At 43.2% G+C, this 17296-nt stretch overlaps 1 protein-coding gene across 7 annotated transcripts in view; it reads right to left on the bottom strand.

Annotated features, from left to right (window-relative positions):
• SHANK2 (SH3 and multiple ankyrin repeat domains 2) overlaps positions 1–17296 on the bottom strand; it is a 675055-nt gene that overhangs the window by 569480 nt on the left and 88279 nt on the right. For all 7 annotated transcript variants that reach the window (XM_074230853.1, XM_074230850.1, XM_074230845.1 and 4 more), the window contains exons 4-6: positions 11138–11341; positions 9032–9103; positions 7214–7322 (exon numbers count right to left, since the gene is read on the bottom strand). In XM_074230853.1, the coding sequence (XP_074086954.1) occupies positions 7214–7322; positions 9032–9103; positions 11138–11341 (385 nt within the window). The remainder of the gene's footprint in view (positions 1–7213; positions 7323–9031; positions 9104–11137; positions 11342–17296) is intronic.

The raw sequence follows: 17296 nt of genomic DNA, 5'->3' as shown, positions 1-17296 counted from the left end.
AACCAAATAGTTCATCTAGAGGAGATGGAGCTGCCAGCTGGTAAGCATGGCAGTAAGCCCTTGAGGAAGGAGGCAGCTTAGCTCCATCTTTGGACTCCTTCCCCATTACCCCCACCCTGGCCGGGGGGGAGCTTTTTGAGTTTTAAAGTGTCTAGAACATTTAGGACTTTTCATGTCCTTCAGGACCATGTGCATTAGGAATCAAGGACAGACTGGATTCAGATTACAGCCCTGCGAAGAAGTTTCATTGCTTTTAAGGGTCCCCTTTTGACAATCCACACAACTTTTCATGTACTTCGCCACACATACTTTCTGAGCTTAGGTCCACTTTCTCTGGGACTCTATGTACTTATGAAAGAATTAGTTACATGCTTTTTTTTTTGGAGGGGGGAAGGGAATGTTTTGTACCAATGTCCGGTGAGTATTATGCAACCTAGTGACTACTCTAATCTAGAAATCAATTAATTCTGATGGACAAAAAATTTTAAGATGGAAATTAGGACGAACACCCACAGATTGGGGGCTCACATCAATAGCACTAGGAAAGACAACCTTTAAATCCTCAGGCTACACTATGGAGCTTAGTTTCAAGAGGATGTGATGAGTGACTTCTAGGGGTTCAACTCATTAGTGAGAGTGAGTATTAGGTGCCTAAGAGTGTTTATGACACACTAGTGTGTGGGGGGGGTACATAGACAGATAAATATTTTTTTAAAGGCATAAAATGCCAAGGCAAGTTGACTTGGTTCCATAGTCAAACATCACATTTAGCAAGGATGCTTCCGTGGTGGGGGGGTACTGACCAGTTTCTACATTTTCATGATAAAGCATGATTATATAAATTAACCCTTGATAATCTTTCCTACCTATAAATAAAGGTAGGTCATTGAAACAGAGATTTAGAGCTCAAAGAAAGCTTAGAAGAATCATTTTCAATTCTTTCATTTTACAGAGGAGAGAACTGAGGTAGTGGGTAAGCGATTGGCCCAGGTCTCATAGTTGGGAAGTGTCTGAGGCCAGATTTGAACTCACAAAATGAGTCTTCCTGACTCCAGGTCCACACTCTATCCACTATGCCACCTAAGAGAGTACACATTTCAGTGAAGGGAATAGAAAGCATTTTACACTAAGAACATCAAGTTTGAGTCTAAAATAATTTCTAAGGGGGGCAACTAGGTGGCACAGTGGATAGAGTACTGGTGCTGGAGTCAGGAGGACCTGAGTTCAAATGTGACCTCAGATACTCAATAATAATCTAGCTGTGTGACCTTGGGCAAGTCATCTAACCCCAAGGACTTGCAAAAATAAAATAATAATAATTTCTATGCTGCCAAATCAGCTGCACCTAGGGAGTCTTGGCAGGCTAGTCCCTCAGCTGGGATCTCCTGCAAACATTGCCCATGCTTCCCTGATGAATATATTCCCAGTAAAATAAAGACTAACAATTCAAGAAGCTGTGCTTTTGCTCAAAGTTCCTGGACTGAAACTCAATTCCATCTACTTGCACATGGACAGACTCATGAGTGAAACCCACTATTTTTTCTTATCAAGAGACAAGGAACAAGCTGAATTGGAACAGGAAACCTAAAGGGTTTGGTTACCCTGAATCAACTTGAGAAAGTCATTTATGTGGGTTTGAAGTCCAGGAGCTAAGAGCATCACTGAGTGTAGACAGTGGGGTGTTTTTGAGTGTGGTCCCCAGGCTCAGGGAGCTAGAGTTGAAGTGATACTCACTATACTTGGACTCCAGAAAATGAAGATGCAGAAGAGTCTCTCTCTCAGTACTCCACCTGGTAGAGCTTTTCTAGGTATGGGGCACCAGGGGCAAAAAGTTTTCATTTCCAAATGCTGATTTTGTGATTAACTTCATGAAATATATAACCCAAACAAATAACTGACAGGCCTCTCTGGTTCTCACTTTTTTTTGTTTCTTTTCTTATTGACAGCTTCTACCTCTGGGGTTTAATTATCTCCTCGGGTGTCATTCAAACCAAATGTTTTCTTCTCTAGTCTTACCTCACCTGGTTTCACCTATGAAATATAGACCGTTTCAACATGAGCCAGTGATACAAGAGAAAAGGTACTGCCACCCAGAAGAATGGCAGAGAGGGTTGGCAAAACTGAAAGAAGGGGTTATGAGCCCAAGCTGGCTACTCCAGAACCCAAGGATCTTGGAAAAGACCCCAAGGCCAAATTTCTGGTCTTTTAGATGGTAGGGAGGGGAACTTTGCAGCAGCACTGCTCTTGTACATTTGCTGGGAAGATTAAATGAGATCACGTCCATGATATTTGGAAAACAGTAGCTTCCATAGAAATGTTTCCCTCACTTTCCCTCCACTCATTCATGAACAAGGATAGTTGTGTCATGACCATAAGAGTAAAGTTCTACCCTTGAATCCGACAAACACTAAGGACTCACTATACAAGGTAACAGAGATTAAAATCAATAAGACAGAATAGTCCCTGCCCCAGGGAGGTTCCATTCTGCTGCAAAGGTACAGAGATCATAGATTCACGTATGCCCACACACGTGACCAGGCTGCCCAGAGGAGATTGATCTTCATTCTCAAAGAGGACCAAAATGGGATCACTATGTTAGAGTCAAGTTACAGTGCATCCAACCAATAAGAAGGCTCTATTCCAGGTTAGGCACAAATAATGCGTGTGAACATCTGGGGTATATTCTCTAAATTTGGGCATCTCATGTTTCTTTTGAAAGTAGCATTGTTTTTGAGCCTTGAAGGAGTCAGGGTTTCAGGGAGGTAGGAGAGAGGGCATTTCAGACATGTAGGACAGCCTGGACAAAGGTAAAGCAAAAGAAGTCTTGGTTTAGAGAATAAACCAAAGGCACAAAAGTGAACTACACAACAACTTGTGAAGAACTCAAAAATATCCAAGGTGAGGTGGGGGGAGGAGTTAGGGACCTGCCAGCTCGGTAGCCATGCCAGTCTCAAAGGTTACTTCAAGTCTAGGTTATGTGGGGGAATTTGATCTGGTTCCTTTTGGTGGTTTATGGACCTCTTCTCCACCTACATAATCTCCATTAAAATAACTGGGAGGCGAAGGAGATCTGGAAGAGACCCAAGGTGAGGACAGCTCGGAGAAACTGAGGGGACAACAAAGTTTATCCGCTGTCTCCACTGGCCCTTCCAAAGGTTCAAAGGAGAGAGGCAGAGTGATGACATGGTAGAGGGAAGGCAGTCATGGATTACAGGGATGGGGGTTCAGCTTTCCTCTCTGACACCAATAATTTGTTAATCACAGGGAGTTATCTAAACTCTGATCCTATAGGCAGCAGTCCAAGATCACAAGCCATGGCAAATCTAGAGATTGACATCAGAGAAAGTTTCTGCACGTGGGAGATCTCTTTGGGGATGTAATCATAGCTCCTTATCCTAGTGCCCATCAAAATGATTGGCATACAGCAGGAGCTTAATACATGCATAGTTTTGCCCTTCCATTCCCTTAACATGGCATTATTCATGAACAGATGGAGCCAGAATTAAAAAAAAAAAAGAGGACAAAAATGACTTTTAATGCAGCTTAATTAGCATCAAGGATCTAGAGTCAGAAAATCTGGTTCCAACCTTGGGACAACTACTAATGACCTGTTTGACTTTGGGTAAGTCGTCAGGTCTGGATCTCAGTTTCCCTACTTACAAAAAAGAAGAGACTGGTTAAATAGACTCTAAGGCCTCTTCCCTCTCCAAATCCCAAGACCCTATTCAGTACAATAAGCCAGAGGAAAGTCAGGAAGCACAACTGAGCTTCATGACTCTGTGAACAAACTTTTCTTGTTGTTTGAAGATAAGATATAGAAAGGATTACAAAGGTAATTACAATGCCACTTGGTGTCCCATAGAGTCTCAAGATCGGGCAGGTGAAGGTTATACTGATAAAAAAAAATTCAGAGAATCATGGAAAGATGTTCATGAACAGACACAGAGTGAAGTAAGCACAATCCAGAAAACAATATACATAAAACTTATAACAACATAAAAGCAAACAGTGAACATCTCAGTTCTACATAATAGTAATGCCAAAGCTCAGCCTTAGGGAAAAAAGCCAGAAAAAAAAAAACTTCCTCCCTTCCTGTCCAAGGTGGAGAAATGTAAGGGCGAAACACTGCATTCGTACTGTCAAATTTGATTGGTTGATTGGTGTATTTTGCTACCCTGCTTTCCCCTCACCTAGCCTCTTTTTAATGATATAAGGGATGGCTCACTCACTGGCTGGAAAGGAAGGGAATAAGCATTTATTAATCATCTAGAGCTTTGCTAAGTTAGAAAAGGAAATATTCAGAAATGAAGGAGATGGGAAAGCAGAAGAGATTCATTTTTTTAAGAACGCGTGTTTGACCTACAATTGGAATATTTCCAAAGTCAAGTTGCTAAAGCCAAAACCAGAAAAGAATATTAATTTGTTATTAGTAACTGAATCCAAGTAAATTTAAGCTTTCCAAGGAAATCACAAATGGGGATGCAAGAATGCATCTCTTGGAGTAGGTCAGAATCACCAGAAGGGAGCTCATTTTCCTGGGTGCTGATGGGGTTCTTAGGTCACACAGCCTGCACACACCCCCAAATGAGAGATCTTTGAAAAGAAAAATTAAAGAAAATATAATTAGCCATTATCTTAAAAAAAGGCATTATAACAGACTTGGCAAAGTGGAGAAGAGGCTAGCCTTGGATACACCAAGTAGATCTTCAAATCCACTGTCTGACACAGGTGTGCTAGGTGACCCTGCTCAAGTCACATAACTTCAGTGCTCTCTCTGGGAAGTTCTAAGACCATCAGCACTACGTACACAAGAGCTCAAAGAAAGCCCTATTTCAGAAATTGCTGCACAGATGAATCACGAGTTGTGGGAAGGGAATCCTAGGGAAACGACTCTGTATCGTATTTTCCCATTAAAATAAAGATGTTTTATTATTTCTTATTATGGCTATTCTTTGTCACTCTCACTATTATTCCAATTCAGTCAAACCAACCTTTATTGATGACTAATAATAATCCTGGGGCCACCAAACTGTAGGTAAATAGCCCTTGCCCTTGAGGCACTATGGGCACAGGGGAAACAATTAATATAAGGACTCCCAGATGAAGAAAATCCCTCTACCAATGCAGGATTTGAACAGGGGTCTTCTAGACTTTAAAGCTAGCTCTCTGACCACTAAGGATACTTCCTAATGGATAAGCATATTGTCATGATTATAAAATGAGAGAGAACAACTTCTGGATCCTAAGAGGTTTCTCCTAGGAGATGGTATCTAAGCTGAACCTCAAAGAGAGTTAGAGATTTGAAAAGGTCGAGATAAGGAGGAAGAAGAGTTTCTGGGGAATGGGGGAAAACAGGAACAGGAAAGGAAAGAGTGATTTTGGGAAACAGTTAAGAGGACAGATGTGCAGTGAGTCTAAAAAGATAGGCTAGAAACCTAAAACCCAGAGTCTGGTAATGCGAGGAATATCCATGTGAACCAAAGTCAATAGGGAGCCACTGAAGGTTCTCAAACATTAAAGTAATAATCCCATCCTTTGGGAAGATCACTTTGTGGAGGAGATTGGAGAGGAGAGACTCTGGATTGCAGGGGTTCAAGTAGGCTTTTGAAGTAGTCTCAGATGAGGGGAGATGAGAGTCTACACTCAAGTTTGGGGGCTTTGGGATGGAGAGAGTGAAAAGAGACCAGAAACACTAGGGAGGTAAAATCAATCAAATTTGACAATTCATTAGATATGAAGGGGAGGAAGAGAAGAAAAGGGAAGGGTTGAGGATGGCTCCAAGATGATGATGCCATGGAAATTGGTGATGCCCCTCAACAGAAATGGGAAACTTTGGAAGAAGAGAGCATGAATGAGTTTGGAATGGATGGGAGGGAGAAAGCAAACTGTTTTTGACATGTTGATTTTCAGTTACCTTAGGGGCAGATATGGGATGCACATACTGCAGGCAAGTGGTGAAGTAAGACTGGTATTAGGAGAGAGTCTAGAGATGGATGCGGAGAGCCAGAAATCATCTGCTTAGAGATGAGAATTAAACCCATAGGCCCAATAAAGAGAAGGGAAGGTGATCCCAGAGAGAACCTCAGAGAAACAACCACAATTAGAAGATGGGGACTCAGCAAAAGAGATTTAAAAAAACAGCAGAGAAGAAGGAAAGTCAGGAAGAAAAAAAGTTCCACAAAAACCCAAGAAGGAGTATGCTAGAGAAGGAGTTTGGTCCAGAAAATTCAGTGCTACAGAGAGGCCAAAAAACTTGAAGACTGAGTAAAATCAAGGGATCTAGTGAATAAGAGAGTCTTATTAAACATGGAATGAGCAATTCCCCTTTAGTGGTGAGATCAGTAGACAAAGTTACGAGGGACTAAGAAGCAAGTGGGAAGGAAATAAATTGAGGCAATGACTCTAGATGTCCTTTTTTTTCTGAGATTGGTAAGGAAAAGGAAGAGGAAGTGTTGGTAGGCAGTTAGGTGGATGGAAAAGGAGATAGATAAATGGATAGATATCAAAAGAAAGAATACATAGAGAACGGACCTATAAATGAATTGCTGTATAAATGATGGATGGAGATGGCTAAAAGGATATAGCTAGATAGATGGATACAAATAAACAGATTTAGAGAGGGGCAGCTAGGTGGCGCAGTAGATAGAGCACTGGCCCTGGAGTCAGGAGCACCTGAACTCATATGCAGCCTCAGATACTTAATAATTACCTAGCTGTGTGACTTTGGGCAAGTCATTTAACCCCATTTCCTTTTTAAAAAAGATATATAGATAACTGATCTATAAATGGACTGTTATATAAATGACTGCAGATGAATAAAGGGATATATGGATAGAAAGATAGATAGATAGATAGATAGACAGATAGACAGACAGACAGACAGAAGGAGAGCATTCACTAAGCTCATAGTAAAGGGTTCTATGACAAATACAAACAAGTTAGCCAATTCCTGCCCTTGAGGAGTTTACACTCCACTGGGGTATGTGATCCATGGAAGGAAGCACGAAATGGGGGTGCAGTCTAAAGTAGGCTGTGTTGCCCCCTGCTTCTTCTCTCACAAGAACTCCAAGGCTAGATGGCTCCATGACTGTGAATAGAAAGGGGCGATCTTTCTTTGGAGGGATATGGGGTATCTTGTGAGTTGGACTGAACCATGGAAAACTTGCCAAAATCTGGCAGAGATCTTATGAGGGCTCTGCTCGCAACCACTTACCTCCTGTTTCTGTGTCATGGAAGTTGGGATCCAGGCCCCTCTCCAACATCTTGGAGATTTTCTCCACTGAATGATGTTGAATATGGTCCATACATTTCCTCAAATTTGTCTGCAGAACCAAAAAAAGATAAGTTATTTCATGAGGAAGAAGAATCCTCAAGAAGTCCCTGAGAGACGCCAAATAAGAATTTGCTATTCTGGTCTCTTCATTCTAAGAGGGAAAGGATGATGTTCTGTGTAGGAAGAATAGATCATGGTGGGAAAGCATGGCTTAGCCCAAAAGAGTCTGCAAGACCTGAAAGTGCTGATAATTGATTGTCAGTCTAGAGCTATCTGAAAATTCCACCATCCAAGATGGCATCTTTGCCCTTCATCTCCATTAAATCCCTTTGGGAAGACCTCAGTCTGTAAACCAAGGCACAGCTCATCCCATGATTGGCATGAAAGCCAGAGAAAAAGAAGACAAAACAGGGTGGTTAGAAAGGTTGGGCAACTCTCAGGTCTCCATCTCTATAATTATAAAACCATTTATTACTCCCTGCTGTGAGCATGGCTCTTCAGTAGCCCAATAAGTCATAAGTCATGTTCTCAACATTGTCCAGGGACAGAATTCTCATTCAGCCACCACGGATGTTGGACAGAACTCAGCAAAGATTTATTTCAGATAGAATCCCACACGTCACCTGGACTGAGACACAGAATTCAGTCAGATGAGATCCCTGCTCTTATGAAAATCCTAGTTGAATATGGAGGACATGATATAAACAGAGGAACAATACACAAGATACTGGAACAGTTAAGGACAACATTCAACAGCTTTTATGAAGTACTCATCGGGTCTGTCAGTCAGTCAATAATAAACATTTATTAAAAGCCTGCTGCATGCCAGTCATTGTGAATAAAAAACCTGAAGTCCCCCAGCTGGTGCCCTCAAGGATCTGCCATTCTTGTGGCCTGGGGTGGGGCAGTATCTACCAACTCTTGTCCCTTTTCCCTCCCTCTTCTTGTCCCCTGAGTACTGTGGAGCACTAGAATTAAGTCATCAGAAGCAGATACCATGTTGGTATCTTTCTTTCCACTCCACTTTTCTTTCTAATTCACGGTCCAATTTTTGACCCGTGTTCAAGTTGGTAAACATCTGTTTCTTCTGCTGAAAGGAAGAGAGAAGGACGACGCATTGTCCCCTCCTTCCATCACACCCTTTGGTCAAGAGCCAGTCCGAGAGGCAGAAGACGGACAGAGAAGCTACGTAAAGTGAAATAGTGAGAGGTACCTTCCAAAGAGGCCAATCAGTTGGTCAGACCAGCCAAGAACAAGGCACATTTTGTTAAAGGTTGACTAGATTTATACAGAAAACTCTGCTTATGACTACAGGGGCTCCTAGAGAAGGGGAGCTGCTGGCCCTGACCAGTGGATAATCCAGAGAGTTCAAAGAAATGGGAGAGGAAGAAGAGGGAAGGAAGAAGGGAAAGAAGGAGGGAGGGAAGGAAGGAAGGAGGCAGACAAGGAGGGAGCAGGAAAGAAGGAAGAAGAGGAAAGGAAGGAATGAAGAAAAAGTGCTTCGAGGGCTTCTTTTGGTAGGCAAAGGAGGCACTTACTAAATGCTTCCTTATGTTTAAGCCTTGGATCACGTATTACAGACCTTGGGACATTAATAGGCTTATTGACCTATTAGCGTTCTTTATCATCTTGTTAACAGAGGTCCAAGCCCGGAGCACAGTAGGAACCAAAGTCTGTTGCTGCATCCATCAAAGCTAAGGAAAAGCCTTCACATCCTGTCTGAGTTCACTGAGGTCTCCTCACCTGGAGCCAACCCACCTTGGTATGGAGCTTGGCCAGCTGCTTCTCATCCAGATTCGCCTGCTTGTACACCCGTCTTTTGTATCGGAACTGAGAAAACAAAAAGAGCCACATTTCCCACGGAGGCAATGTGAGACCCAAAGCTTCCTTCCTATCTTTCCCTCACTCACACTGAGCCCTAAGAAAGGAGGGTGGTGGGCACCCTGCCAGAAATCATACCTTGTTCCCGTAAGCCCTCCCCTCCTAACGAGTGTCCACAAAGGACTCATTTATCCCAGAGGCGACAATGGCCTTGCTAATCATTTTCTCTAAAACACTGAGGTCTATTCCTTAGTTCTCCTCAGCAGTTGAGACCAAATGTGGTCCAAGCATCCTGCCCCCAGCCCTGGCTTTCAGGATAGGACCTAAGGTCCTTGATTCTCCGTTGGTTCAATGACATCTCACACATGAGCATGTCCATCATTCATGTAATAATTCATGGGTCACGGAAAGGCTCAGAAGCTCTTTATTGCTGAAGAGATCATTTCAAGCATGGAACCCTTCCTCCCGTGTATCATCCTTATCGATCAACTTCAGAGTGTCCTAAGGTTGATTGGACTGGCCACTTCATCAAGCCAGTCAGCTCTATCACTCTGGCTGAATCCCTAGTCTCTCCAAAAGCTGACCTGGGATTTGGGGTTTGCCTTTCCCTTTTTGGTTTTCCCTAGGAATAGAAATGATTCCATGGGGGGGGGGGAATCAAGATTTTTAGTACTTTCCACATTGTTTCTTTCCCTCTTCTGAGTCCTTTCTATGAATCCAAAGCACAGGATGAGGAGAAGAGGCGGTAAGTTGGCCCTTTGACACTGCAGCTTAAAAATGGACCCACAGACCAGGCTGGGCTGTTTCTAGAGCCTCTGGCCTCCACTGGCAGGGCTGCTGACCCTAAAAATCCCAATACAACGAAACCCAAAGAGCTCTCTAGGACAATCCCATTCTTTCTGCCCTCCTCCCTTTCCCCTGCCCCCTCAGTGGAAGTCACCCAGGACAAATCCAAATTCTTCTCTCAGAGGGATCCTGTTTGGGAGAATGAAATCTAATGAGGGCTTCTTCTTTTGTTTATTCTGGCAGAGTAGATAGTTTCGAAGCAACTCAGCAAGCACCAGGGAGTTTCAGGGCAGAGGGGGCCTGGTTATTAATCTTCACCCTGATTTCCCTGCTCAGATTAGGGTAAGGGAGCACATGGGTTCATAAGGGCTCATTTGGTGATTTCCCCTTCTCATATCACAACAGTGAAGATTAACATATCTCAACATTCCAACTGTGAATACAATTTACTGAATGCTCCCATTATCAGAACCAAGGAATTTTGTAGGACGTAATATGGGAGGGGTTTGTGGGGAGCCTACTGGGGAGCGACAGTTGTTCTCGGATACAGCCACCACCTCTGCTACACCCCTCGTGTACTACCTGATCTCCTGAGGTGGCTGAAGGTTGGGACCACCGGGTCACCAGACCGGAGAGCAACATTGGCCACTTTCCTGGAGACAGAGGCCCGCAGGTGGAAGGAAGGAGATCCCTATTACTGAGCACTGAGAGGGGGGACCCACAGAATCCCTGAGAATACACTTGGGCAGAAAGAGAAAGCCCCAAATTCAAGAATGGAAATAAAAATATCTTCCCCTGGCTATGTTCTCTCAAGCTATTGGGAAACTTGAACTCCATCTTGTATCTCTGTCCCTAAGTTCTTTCTCTGGGAAATTTGGAGACCATCAAGAAAACCAGTCTTATCATAACAACAATAGTCATATCTGAAGTCATTCAGGGTTTTTGAAAATTTGTAGAACAACTGTCATCTATTCAGCTCATGGATCTTCCTCATCACAGTTCAGGTAAAGTTTTTTCGGTTATAAAGCACAGAGAAGGTAATTAAGTGACTTGCCCAGGATCACCCAGTGAGCAAGTTCCTGTGGAAGCATTTGAATTCAGGTCTTTCTGAGAGCTAGCCTACTCTATATATCTTTCTAGGATAACATTCCCATCTGCCTCAGATTTGGACAGCACCCCAGGTCCAAAGACCTCGGCTGGGATTTTGCCCACCCCTCCTGGGGATCCAATCAGATCCTCTTTCTACAGGCTGGATACCTCCAAAGAAGGAATCCCTTTGGGCACGTGCTGTGGGTACTCCCTGAGAAGCCGCTCCTCATCCAGGAACTTTCCATCTCGCCCATTGCTGGCCGGTTGGAACAGCCCATAGTTTAAGACGTCTTTGAGGCTCTGGTTCAACGTGCAGAGAATTCGCTGTTTTGCCACCCACACTGAAGCATCAGGATTAAATCGAATGCATTTCTGTGAAGGAAGAGAAAAAACCCACAAATTATGCTTCAGTAACTTCCCAGAGTTAGTGCTACAGGTGAATCTCATCTGCAAGGTGACTAGAAGTCCATCTCTCATGTGAAGGAGTCCCTTCTATGATTTCTTCCACAGGTGGTCACCCAAGCTCTTCCTGGATCCACCAGTGAGAAGGAGCCCACCCCCTTCTGTAGTGACCCAGTCTACTCTAGGTCGGGTTTCTAAGACATTAAGCCTTCGATTTCTTGCATCCACGATTCCTGGTTCTGTTCCCTGGGGTCCAGAGACAGTCCTTTCCCCATGAGAGTCCTTCAAATACTTGAAGACCATGCCCACTTCCCCAAGAATTCTCTTATTCAATTGGAGACAGAACATCCCTCATCATCCTGGTTCCCTAGACCCCTGGAACAAACATCAGTTTCTCAATTTCCTTCCAGAAACATGGAATAAGGGAACAAACATCAGTAAGGAGCAACCTATCCATCTTTTGACTCCAAAACAGTAGTACTCTTGTGGGCAGCTGGGATGCATAGTGGTTAGAGTCCTGGATCTGGGATCAGGAAGACCCAAATTCAAATCTGGCTTCAGACACATAGCCACTTCATGACTCTGGAGAAGACATGTAATCCATCTTTACCTCAATCTTCTCAGCTGTAAATTAGAGATAATATCACTCACCTCCCAGAGCTGTTGTGATCATCAAAATGAGATAAAAACATTTCAGAACTTAGCACAGTCTCTATATAAACGCTACTTATTATCATAACTGCTTTCATGGTAGTATTTCCTGTTTTCACACCCTGACGTTTTCACTCAAGCATGACTTGGCATCTTCGGGGATCACTCTATATACCCCAGTTAGCTGCCTTCATCACTTCTACCTTGACAGTATCTTTTGCAGTCAAGTCCTATCTCTGTTCCTATGATTATTCTCCAAATTCATGGCAACGAATTTCCTAATGTTGAGAATTCCCTATAGAGTAAGGACTTGACACTAGCTGCCTACTCTCCTAAGCTTCAAAATGCAAGACTTGGATCAGGTGGCTTGAGAGGCTACTTCTAACTCTACCTAAAGAGAGAACTATGCCAGGGGAAATAAAGGAACAGGTCTGGATCCAGTGAACTGACAGACCATTTCTTCTCTACACACTCAAGGAATCATACTTGGCCCAGCAGAATCCTCACCACAGTCATTACGGCCACAGGCAAGACCACTGATGGCAACAGGTAAGCCCAGAGAACTGACCTGACTTCTCTAAGCCTCAGTTGCTTCATTTAGAAAATGGAACTACTCATCTGGTGGGACTGCAATGGGAAATAGATTTTTCAAACCCTAAACCACTAGTGAAATGGAAGTTAGGATGATTGTCTCCCCACTTTGGCTTCTCCCATTAGATTTTAAGCTTCCTGAAGGCAGGAACTATCTTGTTCCCATTTGTAGGCTCAGGACAGCTTAGCACAGAATCTGGTTCATAATAGATATTTAATAAATGATTATAGAATTGAATGATTATCCATTAAGGTTAAATGAGTGATGGGGTGACTAGGTGGCACAGTGGATAGAGCATGGGTCCTGGATTCAGGAGGACCCAAGTTCAAATGTGGCCTCAGATACTTAATAATGACCTAGCTGTGTGACCTTGGGTGAGTTACTTAACCCCATTTGCCCTGCAAAAAAAGAACAAACATAAAAAAGGTGAAATGAGAGGGGGAAAATATAAATTAAACTTGCCAGCAACTTCAGGGAGACATGTCTGAATTCTTTTTGGTCTCAGAGGTGTCGCTTTCCTATAGAGAGACACAGATGACTCAGGCTTGAGATCCTATTCATATTTATTCATTTGACTCCCTATATTAAGCACCAATTGTCTACAATGACTGATGAGAATTTCATGGGATGGTTACCGCCTGTGCTGCTTTCAGAAGGAAGCTAATGGTACCTTCCTCCTCTAAAAGTTTCCAGTTCCTTAGATGTGCAAAATAATAAGCCAACAGCACTCATCTTAGGGTAAATAAAGTCCCTACTTTGGCACCAGATGGGCTTCTGAAACCCCTAATCTATATTCGTCCTAGAAGTCACCTGGGATTGTTTACATGTGAGGGTCGCTCTTCTTGTCAAAGAATAACCTTAGGGTGAAATCTAGAAGGATAGCTCCCCAGTACATCGGGGCAGCAGAGGCCGCCTTCATGTAATCATCTCCACAGTTCCTGCTTCCCATGGGAGAAGAACACCAAGTTCTATATTGGAGCAATGGGTCATGCAGATCAGTGTCCTGAGCCTTAAGCATGTTCCACATTCGAGCAGCGAGAGCATCATGGGACTCCAAATTTGCTAATTGCTCCTCGAGTGAAAGGTCAGCAGATACGACTGAAGCCCTCCCTTGATCCTCCTGGTCCCCTCACAGGGATGCCTCCAGGAGATGAACTGTCTCACTACTACAAAGCTAAGCAGTCTGTTGATAAATGGTCTTCATTCAATGAAAAGGCACACTAAGAACAAATGCTCTGGAGGACAAGAGAATCCCCTTCCCTTTTTTCTCTTCCAAGGACATGAAAACCTCATTTGACCTCAAGATCATTGGGATAGATGGCCATTCTTGCCTCTGGAGAGACAAAGCCATAGCAAAGCTCTTTTGAGCTAACTTTGAGGAACCCTGCTTTTGCATCTTTGTGGACATCTCCCTCAGCAGATGAGTTCTTCAGAGTTAAGTGCATCAGGTCAGTAATAAGGACCCAGATTTTATTAGATCTTCAAGTTTCTTTGCCTTGGATAGATGAGGAAACTGAAGCTAAGAAAGGTAACTTGTCCAAGGACATGCAGATAGCCCAGCATCTGGTCAAAATAGTCAGCATCTAATGGATCATCTGCTGTCAGTCAACAAACATTAGCCAAGTATCTTCTATGAGCCAGACACAGTAGTAAGCACTGAGACAGTTCCTGCCCTCAAGGAGCTTACTGTCTAGTGGGGAAAAGACACAAAAGGAAACTGAAAAATGCAGGGGAGGAAGCAAGCTGTGGAGAGGGATAGGGATAGGAGAGGAAGTTCAAAGGAGTGCCACCAGTGAGAGGACCAAAGCTGACCAACTTGGACTCCTTTCCCAAATGGAGTTTCTGATCTAAAGGACAGGGCACCAATGACCTGTGAACTCCAGGGCTGAGGGGGATCTTGTGGGATTAGGACTGTAACAAGATGGGAAGCTGTCTCTCTTACAGAACTCGGATCTTTAAATGACTAGAGATCAACTTCAGCCTGGTGGAAATTTCAGTGTTCCCAATTAAACAATCAACGACAACCATCTATTAAGCTCCTACTGTGTGCAGGACCCTAGGAGCACAAAGAAGTGAAACAATGCCTCTGCCCCCAAGGAATTGATGTTGCCTACATGTTAATGTATCATGTGGGAGGATCGGTAATTTCCTCCCTAATCCATAATCTCCCTGTAACTTCCACTCTTACAGAGCTGCCCAAGGTGCAGTCAAGTGGAAGAAATTCCCCTCGGTGACTCCGTGAGTGTCGGAGGCTGGAAAGACGGGTCTGTTGAACTCTATTAACTACACCCACAACCCTCTGAACATGTAAACTGAAGGCTTTTAAAATTGAAAGTTTATATAGCTCCTTAATATCTCACCCCTCCCTCTTCCAGAGAGCCAGCCGATGTAATAAATAATAGATTGAGAGAGGGGAAAAAGTCTGCACAGCTGATGGATAAATGGGAAAAGTCCAAGAACACATACAATATTTATGGTCCTTCCACCTTTACAAAGGGGCAGGTTGAGGATGTCTTCCTCTTCATCATTCAATCCCTGCTAAACTCTAGGGTTTTCTTCCAGATTGACTTTATAAAATCGATTTTAGAGTCATTTTGAGTTAAGGAAGAACCAGAAAGATTCATCCAGTCCACTGTCCACATTTTACAGAGGTGGAAACTAAGGCCAAGAAACACATTGGGTCATGATAATAAAGCTAGGATGTTGGACTCAAGACAGAATTTGGACCCCGATCCTCTTACAAAGCTTTCTATGCCTACTTGAGACTGCAAGGAGAACCCTTTATAAACAGTTACTGAAAAACCTCACAATGGAGTTTGATCTAGAAATTCACACAGGACAAACTAAGTGGAAGAAGGATGCTGATTGCTCAGAATAGGACCTGCAGGCCTCTAATAATGGTCTAACAGAAGGCAAGTGAATGAGATCTAATCTTCACTAAAGGTGCATATGCAGCCAAGCCCAAAGTAAAGAGGACAGAACACTGGACTGGTCCCTGGGGGGAGGCTGCAGGAATCTTCCTTGGGACTTAGGGAGTCCAATACCTTTAGGCAGCTAGGGAGTGCAGAGAAGAGTGTTGGACGGCCTGGAGACAAGAAGAGCTGAGTTCAAATATGGCCTTTGGGCAAGTCACTTCACCTCTACTGGCCCCAGTACCTCCTAGTGCTGTAATTGCCTTGATCATGGTTGATACTTATTAAGTCCTTCTTTCCTTCCCTCCTTCCTTTTATCTTTATCAATGACTTGAAGGAGGGCTTAGTTGGAGTACCTTTCGATTTGTTGGATGACACAAAGCATGCTGGAGCCAGAATGTTAAGCCAATTCTTCTTCAGGAATTTAATTCAACAATTATGATTTCATTCCCTGATATGCATAAGGTCCCGTGCTTAAGGCTACATAAGAAACCAAATAGGATTGTCTCTGTCTTCATGGAGAATGAAGGATAATAACATATAATAAGGCTAATACAAAAAGATGAGGAAGATGAAAGCAAGAGGCCAACAAGAGGCTTTAGAGGGAAAATGAAAGAAGAAAGAAAAGAGAGAGAAAGAAGAAAGGAGAGAGAGAGAGAGAGAGAGAGAGAGAGAGGGAGAGAGAGAACGAATCCATTCACCTGAAGGAAAGGGGTAATCAAAGAAGACTTCAAGGAAGAAGTGACCTAAAATGATCCTAAGGGAGGAGAAAAGTTTGGTGAGTGGGGATGAAGAAGCATACTCCTGAAATGAGAAAAGAGCACCATGAATGAAGAGACCAACTATAAGGAAAGCAAATAGGGAGAAATGTAAGTTAGGATTCCCAAAAGTCAACTTCTCAAAGAGCAGATGAAGGACCTGTGGCCAGATAGTACTTCAAGTGGAAATGATTTGAGGGTTGATGAGTTTATAAGGCAACGCAAAGTCTAGATAAGTGACAGTGCCCCCAACAGACTTCCTGAAGAATGAGTAAGGCCATTAGCCTATGGTCTTCTACTTTCTCCGACTTCATCTAGAGGATTATGTATAAGTCATTTCACATTGTGTAACATAAACTACAAAGTGTTCAGAGAAGGATAATCACAACAGCGTGAAGGGTCTAGAGAGCATATCATGGCAGAGGGGACTGAAGGAACTGGGTATTATTAGCCAAAGAGAAGACTAAGAGAAGAACCTGGGCACTACTGATGATCTTATGGAGGAACTAGGCTTGCTCTACTAGGTCCAAGATGGAAGAATCACTTGCAATGCCCAGACAGTACCTAACACATAGTAAGTCCTTAATAAATGTTGACTGACTGATAAAAAGAACACCTTCCCCATGATTCAGGTAGTTCCAAACTGAAATGAGATGCCTTGAAAGGCAGTTTCCTCCCCTGGGGCTGTCAAGCAGAGACTAGATGACCACTCATCAGGGATGTTTTTGAAGGAGCTAAGTCAAGATGGTCTCTGAAAGAAATCAATTGATCATTTTTGAAGGGTAGTAGCCAGTAGACTTGTGTTTAGGTCTCAGCTTTATCAGCTTACTTTCCTTGAGGACTCCTCAGGAACAAAACAAAGGGGTTAATCCACAGACTCTTTGTAGTTAGTGCCTCAGCCTTCCCATCTGTAAGGCAGAGAAAATTCCTTCCGACGCTTGGTTGTGTCCTTGACAGCAAAGTGGTTCTCTAAACTTGTTTAAAACAATAGCTTCATTCAGAGGAAGAAAAA

This window comes from Macrotis lagotis, chromosome 3, assembly GCF_037893015.1.
Source record: "Macrotis lagotis isolate mMagLag1 chromosome 3, bilby.v1.9.chrom.fasta, whole genome shotgun sequence".
Lineage (NCBI taxonomy): Eukaryota > Metazoa > Chordata > Mammalia > Peramelemorphia > Peramelidae > Macrotis > Macrotis lagotis.
This window is presented reverse-complemented; position numbering and strand designations above follow the sequence as displayed.